Source organism: Hippocampus zosterae, chromosome 17 (genome assembly GCF_025434085.1).
Source record: "Hippocampus zosterae strain Florida chromosome 17, ASM2543408v3, whole genome shotgun sequence".
Taxonomy (NCBI): Eukaryota; Metazoa; Chordata; class Actinopteri; order Syngnathiformes; family Syngnathidae; genus Hippocampus; species Hippocampus zosterae.
Genome location: NC_067467.1, coordinates 12116219 through 12129990, shown reverse-complemented (window position 1 = coordinate 12129990; position 13772 = coordinate 12116219). Strand labels below are relative to the sequence as shown.

Below are 13772 nucleotides of genomic sequence, written 5' to 3'. Positions count from 1 at the left end.
CCTTCACCCCTCCTTACCCTTCCCTCCTCCCCCACAGTCTAGCTGGGAAGAAAAAAAACTTTTTGTATCGTAGGAATCAACAGCCGCCATCTTGACGCGGCTCAGAATCGGGATTTCTGGGAGAGAGTTAATTGTCAAAAAACCGAGCGGAGCCACCCACAGCGGACCCCGAACGCCATTTTGTCGCCCCAAATCGAAGCGCGAGCTCTTCCGGGGAGGATTAATGCAAACATGTGAGGGCTACTGGAGATTTTGTCGTGCCGAAAGGCCACCGTATATTTGATTTCCCTTTTAGCGAGCGCCGCTTCTCGCCGTCCGCATCGAACCTCCGTATTTTCCGGCGCGACACCCACTGAAAAAATAATCCGCTGAAAAGAAAATATTTCTCGATTTTTGCTCTTTTTATCGGAGCCCGAGGTGGATTTTAAGGGTGCTCGTTTCGACGACGAAAAAAATGACTCCACACGGACGCGTCGCCGGCGATCGCCGCAAAAATGGCTTCTCATTCGCTTGGCGTAATATTTCCTGATTGCTTTTTATTTATTCTTCTCAACGTCAGATAATTTCAGATGCAGTTTTGGGGAATAATTATGTGGGTGTTGGATGTTGGATTATCATGGGGTGATCTCCGGCGGCGAAGCGTGGCGCTGTTGCCTTTCTTTTGAAACCTTCTCTCCCCGGGCAGCATTTTGCCACACAAGGAAAAACCAAACCGTTCAATTGTGATTCCTTTTGACGCGCTGTCATTGGAGAACGATACCAATTAGAATAAAAGAAACCTAGGACCACCTCAGGCTGAGTACCCAGAATGGCTGACAATCTGCTGGATGTCGGACCCCCCACTGCAAAGCGACCCAAACTCAATTCACCTCTCTCGGCTTCGGACGGCCCAGGTGAGTGATGCTTCACTTCATGTTTAATGTGACACTAGGTTTAAGGTATCACTAAAATGGGACTAAGATGCCACACTCAAGTCACAAGACCACCCCTGTCGCTGTCGTACTGAGGGGGTCTTCAAGCTTTTATCTTCCGTGAGCTACTTTTGACACAGTCAAAGTTCCAAATAACATTGCTCTTCTCCACAACACGTGAATGTGCATATTTTTGCACATAACATACATTCATAAATAATAATCAAGGAGTAATTTTGTGGAAAACAATTTTAATTCACCTCTACTGTTTTGTCTAATGATGTGTGTGCTTTTAATATAGTTATACGTTGATACCAGGGCTGCACAATTAATCACATTTTATTTGTGATCATGATTTTGACTGCCACGTTAAATTAATGTGATCGTCAGTGATATTTACATTTTAAATGTGGTTCTGCTGCATATGGAATCAAGCACTCTCTCAACCGGTAGTCAGCCAATCACCAACGGGAGACCGCATGCTTATTGCTTTTTAAGGTTGCCTAAATAAGAAGCAAGTGCACCCTCCAACATGAGCCCAAATTCACTCTGGGCTGATGAGCACGAGTCAAGTCGAGAGAAAAAAGTACAGCAAAATTTGGAGATGAAGATCCTCGACAGGGATTAACAACTTCGCGATTGCACGCTATACTAGCATATTTATTCAGGTAGCCATTTGTAAATTTAAAATGAATGTTATTAATTTGCACTGAAAACTTTACATGCAAGAAGAAAAAGTACCGGTAGTAGTAGCAGTAGTATTAGTAATGACAACTATTGCTAATTTAGCATGCGGCATCCGTCAAAATGCTCAGTGTGATTTGATTAAATCTGAGGATAAGTATGGGAGAAATTTATTTTTTTTGTTTGGGCCTAACTGTGATATTGCTTATAGAAAATCTGGTCTAAAAAGATGTAAAACTGTTGAACTTACAGTATTTCTTAAAAATATCTTCCTGATTGTTTCGTCTTCTATTCAGGGAACCCTTTCTCCAATTTGCTGACAAGTTTCAGTCTTTAAAATATCCACCAATAAGACTTTACAGTGTGAATATCGGAGGTGATCTCTGAATCTATAGGGGTGTTCACACGGCAACTTTTGCTCTGGTGTAGCACCGAGGCTGCCCCCCGTAGAGCGTTCACACGTACAAAGTTATAGCCCCTGAAAACAGCTTAAACCGGAGCAAATTTAACCCTTCTCAGGAGGTGGTTTAAAAATGTACTCCTGAGTAAATGCTAGTTTGCGAGGCAACACCGTTATAAAATGGGACGTGTAAACGCTACAGGGGTAGACTCACTACGCATAAGCAGAGTTGATTACATACATGTATTGATTGTGTTGTTTTCGTGCTCTTTTGTACTTCCGTCATCTTTCCTTTCTCTCTTCTCTCATCCTTTTACGGTGTCTTATAGACCACAGCGTTGATTTGTCCTGAGAAGTATAAACCATGGTTTTTCGACGTATCACAAACAAGGCGGGGAAAAGGACCTATAATTTACTCATTTGCATGTTATTGCAGAAACTGCCATGTGAACGCAAGTGGGGCTGCACCGGGGTTAACACATTTTTTTTTTAACATGTGAACGCTCCACAAACTTTACAACAAAATACGTCGGTGCAGCACCAATGCAAATGTGTGCCGTGCAAACACCCCTTATATGATAAAATGAAGGTGATGTTTCAAACAGCATGTCTTGTGTAAAAATTTGATTTAAACAGCGCAATTTGGACATTATTTATGAGAAGACTGGTGAGGGAAGTAGAATGAATTACTGTCCATGTTTCAGTAATCCATCCATCCATTTTCCGAACCGCTTGATCCTCGCCAGGGTCGCGGAGGGTGCCAGAGCCTATCCCAGCCGTCTTCGGGCAGTAGGCGGGGGACACCCTGAATCGGTTGCCAGCCAATCGCAGGGCACACGGAGACAAACAACCATCCACACTCACATTCACACCTAGGGACAATTTTAGAGTGTTCAATCAGCCTGCCGCACATGTTTTTGGAATGTGGGAGGAAACCGGAGTACCCGGAGAAAATGTTGTACTTTATTTATCAATTTAATTTATGTAGGATTTTAAGGCTGTTTTAATTGCTCATTCCATGTTTTTAAGAAAATCGATCAAGATGGCAGCCACAAATGTCATTACTGAGATGTAATGTCCAGTGACAAATGTCCTTCATCGCCTGTTTCAAGGCATTTTAGTTGTGTGGTGTCTCGGTCTGAACACCAGGGGCATCATTTTGAAGGATGAGCTGGATAAGAGGCTAATAGAAGTAAAAGAGATGGTGAGTCTGGGGCATAGTCACGTAATATGGATGCCATGTTACGTCTTTGTGCTAGAAACAAAATAGTCAGAAGAAACTCAATACTGCTTCTTAAGAATACAAGAACTTCCAAAAATCCAACTTTGGCAGAACAACTGAAATGATGTTCACTTGTGCTTTCTTGTTTTTCCTTGTCGTGCTGCGGGTGGCGATGCTAGGCAGCCATTGCTCGACAACAGCCTGCCGCCGCATCTTGTGATGCGGCTGCCTCTGTCATCACCCAAGCAGGGTTCACGTATTTTACAGAGCCTAATTTTCTTTGGAAATGGCCTGCCGAGCAAGCGGAAGCTGGCAAGCGATATGTAGGAGACACCTGCTTGAGTCTACTTCGTGATGACTGTAAAAAGGTAGCGTAGGTCATTTTCTCTGCTCTGTGGGAATGACTGAGTGCTGGAGTTTAGTTGTGGACCTCCTCTGTCTCTTCTTCTGGTTCTTAACTACATGTCTTCCAGTCAGCCTCTGTGCTGCCCAGCATGTGGTGGCACAATATGGTACTAAACTGAAGCCACGCATCTCGAAATTGGGACTTGCTCATATCATCTAAAAACCCAAATGCTGCGATTTAGCAGGGCTTCACTGTACCTCGAAATTTTCCCAGCAAGATGAGCACGTTTAACGTTTCCCTTGAATTCCAACAACAGTTTTCCAGGAACCGAATGCTAAAAATAACTACAAAGTCGAGAAAAGCAGCACATAGATGAGAAAGTAGCCTAAGGGTCTGTGTCACCTGTCGAACCTGCACAACAACTTTGTGCATCACCTGTGAGGCCTTGAATGTTTAACAAAAAAAGATTTGAAGCTTTTTGAGAAGCCATTTATGAACATCAGAGGATAATATCCCCGTTCGCGTTTTAAAAGTCGCGCAATAAGTATTTTTTTCTTCACAATTTAAAATGCTTGGTAAGGGTTTGAAAATGTTTGAAGTGCAAAATGGGAACCACGGCTTTGAGAACACTGTACCTCGTGTCTTCCAATTTAAATGAACTGCAATTAATGCAGGGGAGTGGCAGTTAGTCCCTGTCCATATCCTGTTCGACATTAAGCTGTTTAGGGTGTCGGCTCTATGGGGCTGCTCTGAACCACGCGGGCGTGGCCATGTTAGAAAAAGTGCTGGCTCCATAGATTCATCATATAGTATAATGCATGTCAGTGATTATTTCATATTTACTGTCTTTGTACTGTTTTATTTCAGACTTTTTGAAGACATTACTTCAGTGTAGTTAGTTGGTTTGTATAAAGAAAGCCAGAATGTGTTGCTTTCATCATCATATTTATGAAATATCTACTGGCCCTTTTCAGACCAGCATCTGTAAGGTGGCTCGGGCCAATGGGCCACCATTAAGGTTGGACCTCGCAAATGGCTTTTGTCATTGTCACAACTGTGGGTGGAGCTCGTGGATTGAATGATCTACTTTCTGAAGCGAAGCCTAAAGTTTGGCCAATAAAGCAACTGCCCGTGAGGAGTTGAAGCATTTTCATTCAAGAAGGCAGCACATCTTTGTCAAAGATTCAAAGGAAACTTTGATTCTCTCCTCTTTCATCTCAAACTGCTTCAAACAACAAAGCGTGTGATGGAAAAGTGGTTATGCCTGCATGACTCTGTGTTTTATGTTATGTGTTGTGTTTATTGTTTTACTTGATGTTAACTGTTTTGTTAAGCGCTTTGTTAAATCAGAATCAGAATCAGAATCATCTTTATTGGCCAAGTATGTAGAACACACAAGGAATTTGTCTCCGGTATAACACGCTGCACTAAAGCTGCCGCTGTTGTGAAAGCGCTATATAAATCAGCATGTATTGTATTGTATAGTATTGTATCTTATCCTATACTTCATGCACTTTGTGTACTAGCACAGTGGCTCTGTGCATGTCGGGCATGCAGCGGAAACATGCTTGGAGCGACGGGGGGTGAGCAATGTCTCATTTGCATGAGACAGAACTGTCTCAAAACAGGCTCCTTTCCACATGGCTCGATATATTGGGTGAAAAGTGTCCTATGCCTGAGCAAGGTGAAAAATGGTCAAACGTTCACCAACTACACGCTTTCTTTCTTTCTTTCTTACCCGTCTGACTAGTGCATCTATCTACACCAGTGCCTCTGGCGAGCTTTATACGCCGACATGCATTCAAGTTGCATTCAAGCGTTCCAAGTCTCACCCCCCCCCCCCCCCCCAGCATAGCAAAGGCACTTCTCTGAATCTTCTGATGATGTTTTTGCTGATGTGGAACAGATTGCCTTGAGGAAGCGATTGAAGGCGGTGGATTACCAGCTTGTTTAACCATTCTGCTTATCCCTCTAGCGCTTTTTTATATCAGGCCTACCCTCCGTCTAATTTATATTTGTCACATCTCGCACATCCAACCCCAGCTGGCCCAAAAAATCCCAAATAATTTATTCAGATTGGTTTGTCTAAAAAACCGATGCCATGTCCAAATGGTTCTTTTCTGTGGCGCTCTCAGTTTGGCTTGATGCAGGCCGAGAGCAATCTCCAATCTACATCATGACAAATATCATCACAAATATCAAATCCACACATTTCTATTTATAAAACACCAAGTGACAAGTTTTTGCTGGCTTCTTGCCGTGAAATAACGATTGAATGTTTGCACTGGGAAGCTGTGGTGAGTGGCCCCAGGCGCTGATGTAATGGGAGCCTTCCCTTTGGACTTGGGGTTCGTCTGGCACAAGTTGAGGTGGGCAATTTTGCAGGAAAAAAATCCAACCAACTGAGCTAATTTTGACTCTTGCCATCACTGGCACTTCCTTAGTGTGAAATGAGACATTTGATGTGTGGGAAAAGGATACACTACCACCACTTGTTGTTAGGGTAATCACCTCACCTACTATTTCTAATTTTCCTTTTATAATTTTGTTTGACCTTTGTCAACCTGTTATTGTGTGTACTATATATGCTCAATAAAACAAACAAACAAAACCCCAACACATGTTTGGGATCAGATTTGTCCCAAACAACTTTTTAAGATGTGCTCTAACCTCAGTTAAAAAAAAATACATACACAGTGAAACCTGTCATCACTCACCTTTTCTCTGTATAAACAGTGTGTCGGCCAGAAGTGGTCTCAGTCAGGCTTTGGAACTACGCGCATACACTATACGCTCCGCATTATAAGGCGTCCTGTCCATTTTGGAGAAAATGTAAGGCTTTTAATGGCGCCTTATAGTCGTGAAAATACGGTACACATGCGTTTGTGTGCGTGTGTGTGTGTTTACATCTGAGATAAATTTGCTATAGTGAAAAGTCCCCTGTTTTGAAAAAATTCTTGCTGCAAACATGATTTCATAGAAGAGGAGTCTCACTGTATATTAGTTGGTCAAGTTAAAATGTGCTGGTCAACTTTGCACCTACTACCTGAAGCTTTATGATGTACAGTCTTACCACTATCCTTTTTGTACTCTTTAGACCTTGTGTCCCTGTTTGACCTGGAAAATGACCTTCCGGATGAGCTCATCCCCAATGGAGACCTGTCTCAGATGGGAATGTCCTCTAATGGTGGCGCCGGAGGAGGCCCAGGTCTCAACTCCATCGTCCCAGACGCCGCCGCCAAACACAAGCAGCTGTCCGAGCTCCTGCGGCCTGGTAGCTCCTCCAACTTGGGAAGTTCTCTCAACTCTGCCAGTCCCCAAAAGGCAGGCATCGTGGGAGGCCAGCTCGGAGTCGTGCTCGGAAAAAGCCCAATTGGCCAGGGCTCTCCAAACCATCAGTCTCCCCAGGCCCAGAAAGTAGCCGTTGGTACGGGGCAAGGCAATGGAGGCGTGAGCTTCAATCAGGCCCTAATGAACAGTGGGCAGGGACACGGGGTCTTGGGCCCAGTCGGACAGGTGATGAATGGTGCTCTGGGACCAGCAGGCCGAGGAAGACCTGGCATGCAGTACCACAGCCAAGGTATGCTTGGGGCATCAGGAGGAAGCATGTTGGCAGAGACGCTTACTCAAGGAGGGCCACAATTGGGTGGACCCAACTCATTGACTCCTCAGCAAGCTGGACACGTGAATAAGGTGAGTGGAAAATGTGTTCATGATTTCCAACACTGACTTGAGATGGGGAAAAAAAATCCACTAATGGATTACAGTAAGTACCGTATTTTTACGACCATTCGCCGCACGTTAGCTTGAAGCATACGGTAGCATGCCAAAACATACAGATACAAGCTAAAAACACGTTTTTAAAAAGGCAACGGAAGCAAAACTGAGTTCCGTTGTATTTTATTTAGCCATCGTACAATGTACTCGCGTTTTTCGATCATCACCCAGAAATCCAAAGTCCTCATCCTCTGTATCAGAATCGAACAATTGTGCAAGTTACCGGTAATCCATCAAAAACGCCGTGTTCCCTCTCGTTGTCGGAGTCACTGTCATTGCCAGGTGGCTCCACAGAAATGTGCCGGCTTTGCCAAAAACTCGAACAACAGTGCAAGCAGACACGTTCGTCCAAGCAGCCACAATCCATTCGCAAATTGTGGCGTAACTCGCCCAGCGCTGCCTCTCACTCTTTGTAAAGTTGTGTTTGCCATCGATCATCCATTGTTCCCATGCCGTTCGCAACTTTACTTTGAACACCCGGTAGCAACTTTACTTTGAACGCCCGGTTGATGCCGATGTCCAGCGGTTGGAGTTCTTTAGTCAAGCCTCCGGGAATAACGGCAAGCTCAGAGTTCATTTGCTTGACTTGGTTTTTCACCGCTGCTGTGAGATGGGCACGCATGCCAAAAGCATAACGTATGGCTTGAAGTTTGAATTGAGCTTCGTAGGTGTGTCTCTTTGTAGAATTTATTTTCGGGGGTTCTTAGAAACCAAAACCGAAGTTGTTTTGCAACAATGCACATTGCCACACTCTATACAGGTGTTGGTACCTGCTTGAGACGACCCTTTAGCATCCACTTACACGCCCACCCTTCACCCATTGGCGGACTGTTCCCCCGCATGCTTTCCTCTCTCACGTCTGCTTTCTCTCTCTCTCTATCCCTCTTTCCCCCCCCCCCCCCCCATCTCCATATATGTATATATACACGCCCACCCTTCCCTGATTGGCCGACTTCTTTGCTGCATGCCTGTCCACAGTCACTTCCGCCTTTTCTCTATATAAACAGCGTGTCGGCTGGCAGTCAGATTTTGGAACTCGGCGCATACACAAGACGCTCCGCATCATAAGGCGTCCTGTCCATTTTGGAGAAAATTTAAGACTTTTAATGGCGCATTATAGTCGTGAAAATACTGTATTCTCTAGTAAGGAATCATATTTGCGTTGTCCAATCTTTCCTTATAACAGAATTTTCTTATTTGGGGTACTACTATGGCACATGTCCTGAACAAAATACATGCGTAACAACAAAGCAATGAAATGCAAAAATATATGCTCCAAACACTGTTTGGACAAAAGCCGCAGTATACAGTACAGGTATATGAACAAAATACAGTATAACAAACTTAGGACTATTTGCTCCAAAATGAGACTCGTAACAGACTTGGCGGCTTTTCTTTCCACTCGCTCACTGTCTCGAACTTGACCTCCCCTCGATCGCCACTCAAGGCAGCGTTGCTCAGCTGACGTCGTGCAACGAACTTTTAAAGCCAGCCACGGGGCGCTTCGAAGTCCTCAATGTCCATAGTTAGCGCGATGGAACTCGTCATCTCTCTGGTTAGCGGTCCAGTTAGTGGAAGGATTTTAGCATGATAACAGGTAAACATTCCAGGAAACGTTTGTTTACTCGAATATCCGTCGAGCCACAAGCAATTTACTCTGAGCAGCTAATCGGATGCATTCCGCTCTCTCTTGCACGGTCATTACTGTTCCTCTTCGTTTGGATGGCACGATCAACAGGACGTAAATGTAAATGAACGAAATAAAAAAAAATCGTTCAATATTCCAGTAAAACTCACGAGAATAGAGTCACTTACATTTTGCTGTTTTGGATCCAGTGAGCGTAAATAGCAGCACGGACAGAGTTATTCCGTTGTATCGAGCGGGACTTAATTGTGTGCGCCACTGCGGGCTTCCGTATGGCTTCCGGGTTCTGCGTACTGGAACTTCCGTTATGAATCGGTCGTGAATGTAATATCGTAGTCAAAATTTTAATGCATAGGTTTTTATTCCGGGTGAGAGAATTTCCGTTTGAAAGAAGTCCATAGATGGGAATACTTGCTGTATTATTAATAACCCCTCTAGTAAGAAGTTTGCACCTCCTTTTTTGTGGTTGAAGATTTTATTTGGTTTGCTTACTTCGAGGGGACGTGAACTCAGACAATTTCTTTCCAATAATACAATCATATGTTCAATGCGGCCCCTGGCTAAACACGGTAGCGAGATGAAGTGAAAGTCATGCTCTGGTGTGAATGGGAGCGAGGCTTCAGGCGAACTGCGCTGGCTTTGGAGTGGGGAGGGGCAGGCTGCAGCCCAGCGCTCTGCTCAGCTGTCTGGCAAGCCGGTGCTCCTCAGCTCCGTGTGTCCCCTCCCACATCTGTCTTCAATGGGATGGGCCTGTTTGTTCTACTGAGTAACACTGACAGGCGGGCCGCCAGGCCAAGGGAACGCAACAGACGGACGCTGAAAGCCATCAAAGGACTGAATTATGTTTGGGCGATGAATCAGAGCAGTAACTTTGTCTAGCCCTTTTTTTCACTGCCTGTAAAATCCGCGGGTCACTGTTCTGTATGAACGGCACCAACACTGCATTGTCAACCCAGCGGTTTTCTATCATCTCGGGTAGTTGCTCATAGTTTTTAGTTAATGCTGACGTTTCCAATCACAATTTGTATTTAAACAGTCCTGCTTTTCGTGCACTTCACATTTGGACATGGGACCAATATTTTTAAAAAATTAATTATAAGACTGTGTTTACATAAGTGATCATTTAGGTTTCTATTGAGATACACCACAGTTTTTCTTCTAATTTGCCAGTCTTGGGCATCGGGCGGTATCAGATTCTGAATTTATGATAAGACTCGGCAAAAATGTTATGGTCACGTGCTGCTGCAGTTATGGCTCTAAAATGTGTTATTTTGGATTATCTGTAGAGTTGATTTTAACTTGTAAACAACAAATATTTGTTACATTCATTAAAAAAAAGCAATTTAACATTTCTAAATAAAATAAAAATGCGGCACATCCATCCATCCATCCATCCATCATCTACCGCTTATCCGGGGCCGGGTCGCGGGGGCAACAGCTTTAGCAGGGAAGCCCAGACTTCCCTCTCCCTAGCTACTTCTTCCAGCTCTCCCCGGGGGATCCCGAGTCGTTCCCAGGCAAGCTGGGTGACATAGTCTCTCCAGCGTGTCCTGGGTCTTCCTCGGGGTCTCCTCCTGGTGGGACATGACCGGAACACCTCACCGGGGAGGCGTTCAGGAGGCATCCGAATCAGATGCCCAAGCCACCTCATCTGGCTCCTCTCGATGTGGAGGAGAAGCGGCTCGACTCTGAGCCCCTCCCGGATGACTGAGCTTCTCACCTTATCTCTAAGGGAGAGCCCGGACACCCTGCGGAGAAAACTCATTTCAGCCGCTTGTATCCGGGATCTCGTTCTTTAGGTCACGACCCATAGCTCGTGACCATAGGTGAGGGTTGGGACGTAGATCGACCAGTAAATTGAGAGCTTCGCCCTTTGGCTCAGCTCCTTCTTCACCACGACAGACCGATACAACGTCCGCATCACAGCAGACGCTTCACCGATCTGCCTGTCGATCTCCCGCTCTCTCCTACCCCCACTCGTGAACAAGACCCCAAGATACTTGAACTCCTCCAGTTGGCGTAAGATCTCCTCCCCGACCCGGAGGGGGCACTCCACCCTTTTCCGACTGAGGACCATGGTTTCAGATTTGGAGGTGCTGATTTTCATCTCAACCGCTTCACACTCGGCTGCGAAACGCTCCAATGAGAGTTGGAGAGCCCCGTTTGAAGGAGCCAACAGCACCACATCATCTGCAAAAAGCAGGGATGCAATACTGAGGCCCCCAAAACGGACCCCCTCAACGCTTTGGCTGCGCCTAGAAATTCTGTCCATAAAGGTTATGAACAGAATCGGCGACAGGCCAAGGGCAGCCTTGGCGGAGTCCTACCCCCACTGGAAACGATTCCGACTTACTGCCGGCAATGCGAACCAAACTCTGACATAGGTGGTATAGTGACCGAACACCCCGTATCAGGGGGTTCGGTACCCCATACCCACGAAGCACCCCCCACAGAACTCCCCGAGGGACACGGTCAAACGCCTTCTCCAAGTCCACAAAACACATGTAGACTGGTTGGGCGAATTCCCACATACCCTCAAGGACCCTGCTAAGGGTGTAGAGCTGGTCCACTGTTCCACGGCCGGGACGAAAACCACACTGCTCCTCCTCAATCTGAGGCTCGACTTCCTGACGGACCCTCCTCTCCAGCACCCCTGAATAGACCTTACCAGGGAGGCTGAGGAGTATGATCCCTCTGTAGTTGGAACTCACCCTCCGGTCCCCCTTTTTAAAAAGAGGGACTACCACCCCGGTCTGCTAATCCAGAGGCACTCTCCGTGTTGACCATGCGATGTTGCAGAGGCGTGTCAACCAGGACAGCCCCACAACATCCAGAGCCTTGAGGAACTCCGGGCGGATCTCATCCACCCCTGGGGCCTTGCCACCGAGGAGCTTTTTAACCACATCAGTGACTTCAAACACAGAGATAGGAGAGCCCACCTCAGAGTCCCCAGGCTCTGCTTCCTCCAAGGAAGGTGTGTTGGTGGAGTTGAGGAGGTCTTCGAAGTACTCTGCCCACCGGTTCACAACGTCGAAGTCAGCAGCGACCCATCCCCACTGTATACAGTGTTAGTGGTGCACTGCTTCCCCCTCCCGAGACGTCGGATGGTGGACCAGAATTTCCTCGAAGCCGTCCGGAAGTCGGCTTCCATGGCCTCACCGAACTCTTCCCACGCTCAGGTTTTTGCCTCGGCGACCACCGAAGCCGCGATCCGCTTGGCCAGTCGATACCCGTCGGCTGCCTCTGGGGTCCCACAGGCCATAAAGGCTCGATAGGACTCCTTCTTCAGCTTGACGGCATCCCTTACTGCTGGTGTCCACCAGTGAGCACGGGGATTGCCGCCACGACAGGCACCAACCACCTTACGGCCACAACTCAGATTGGCCGCCTCAACAATAGAGGCACGGAACATGGTCCACTCGGGCTCAATGTCCCCCGCCTCCCCCGGAACATGGGAAAAGCTCTGTCGGAGGTGGGAGTTGAAACTCCTTCTGACAGGGGATTCCGCCAGACGCTCCCAACAAACCCTCACTATACGTTTGGGTCTGCCAGGACGGACCGGCATCTTCCCCCACCATCGGAGCCTACTCACCACCAGGTGGTGATCAGTTGACAGCTGCCGCCCCTCTCTTCACCCGAGTGTCCAGAACATGCGGCCGCAAATCCGATGATACAACTACAAAGTCGATCATCGAACTTCGGCCTAGGGTGTCCTGGTGCCAAGTGCACATATGGACACCCTTATGTTTGAACAAGGTGTTCGTTATGGACAATCCGTGACGAGCACAGAAGTCCAATAACAAAACACCACTCGGTTCTGATCGGGGGGGGGGGCGTTCCTCCCAATCACGCCCCTCCAGGTCTCACTGTCATTGCCACGTGAGCATTGAAGTCCCCCAGCAGAACAAGGGAGTCCCCAGCAGGAGTACAATCCAGGACACCCTCCAGGGACTCCAAAAAGTGTGGGTATGCTGAGCTGCTGTTTGGTGCATATGCACAAACAACAGTCAGGACCCGTCCACCCACCCGAAGGCGGAGGGAGGCAACCCTCTCGTCTACCGGTGTGAACCCCAATGTACAGGCACTGAGCCGTGGGGCAATGAGTATGCCCACACCTGCTCTGCGCCTTTCACCGTGAGCAACTCCAGAGTGGAAGAGAGTCCAACCCCTCTCGAGAGAACTGGTACCAGAACCCAGGCCGTGTGTGGAGGCAAGTCCGACTATATCCAGTCGGAAATTCTCTGCCTCACACACCAGCTCGGGCTCCTTCCCTGCCAGAGAGGTGACATTCCATGTCCCAAGAGCTAGCTTCTGCAGCCGAGGATCGGACCGCCAGGGTCCCCGCCTTTGGCTGCCGCCCAGCTCACATTGCACCCGACCCCTTTGGCCCCTCTCATGGGTGGTGAGCCCATGGGAAGTGGGACCCACATTGCCTCTTCGGGCTTTGCCCTGCCGGGCCCCATGTGTGTAGGCCCGGCCACCAGGCGCTTGCCAACGAGCCCCACCTCCAGGCCTGGCTCCAGAGGGGGGCCCCGGTGACCCGCGTCCGGGCAAGGGAAATTGTCCATTTATTGTAATCATCATTGGGGGTCTTTGAGCCGTGCTTTGTCTGGCCCCTCACCTAGAACCTGTTTGCCATGGGTCACCCTGCCAGGGGCATAAAGCCCCAGACAACTTAGCTCCTAGGATCATTGGGACACGCAAACCCCTCCACCACGGTAAGGTGACGACTCACGGAGGGGAAATGCGGCACAACAGAACTTAATTCTCAGAAGTGAGTCTCTCTC

The 13772-nt window shown here is 47.5% G+C and overlaps 1 protein-coding gene across 2 annotated transcripts in view; it reads left to right on the top strand.

Moving 5' to 3' along the window:
* The first annotated feature begins 48 nt into the window (after positions 1 to 48).
* Positions 49 to 13772, top strand: part of crebbpb (CREB binding protein b) — a 31256-nt gene continuing 17532 nt past the window's right edge. For both annotated transcript variants that reach the window (XM_052049614.1, XM_052049613.1), the window contains exons 1-2: positions 49 to 893; positions 6661 to 7256. In XM_052049614.1, the coding sequence (XP_051905574.1) occupies positions 809 to 893; positions 6661 to 7256 (681 nt within the window). In that variant the 5' untranslated portion in view covers positions 49 to 808. The remainder of the gene's footprint in view (positions 894 to 6660; positions 7257 to 13772) is intronic.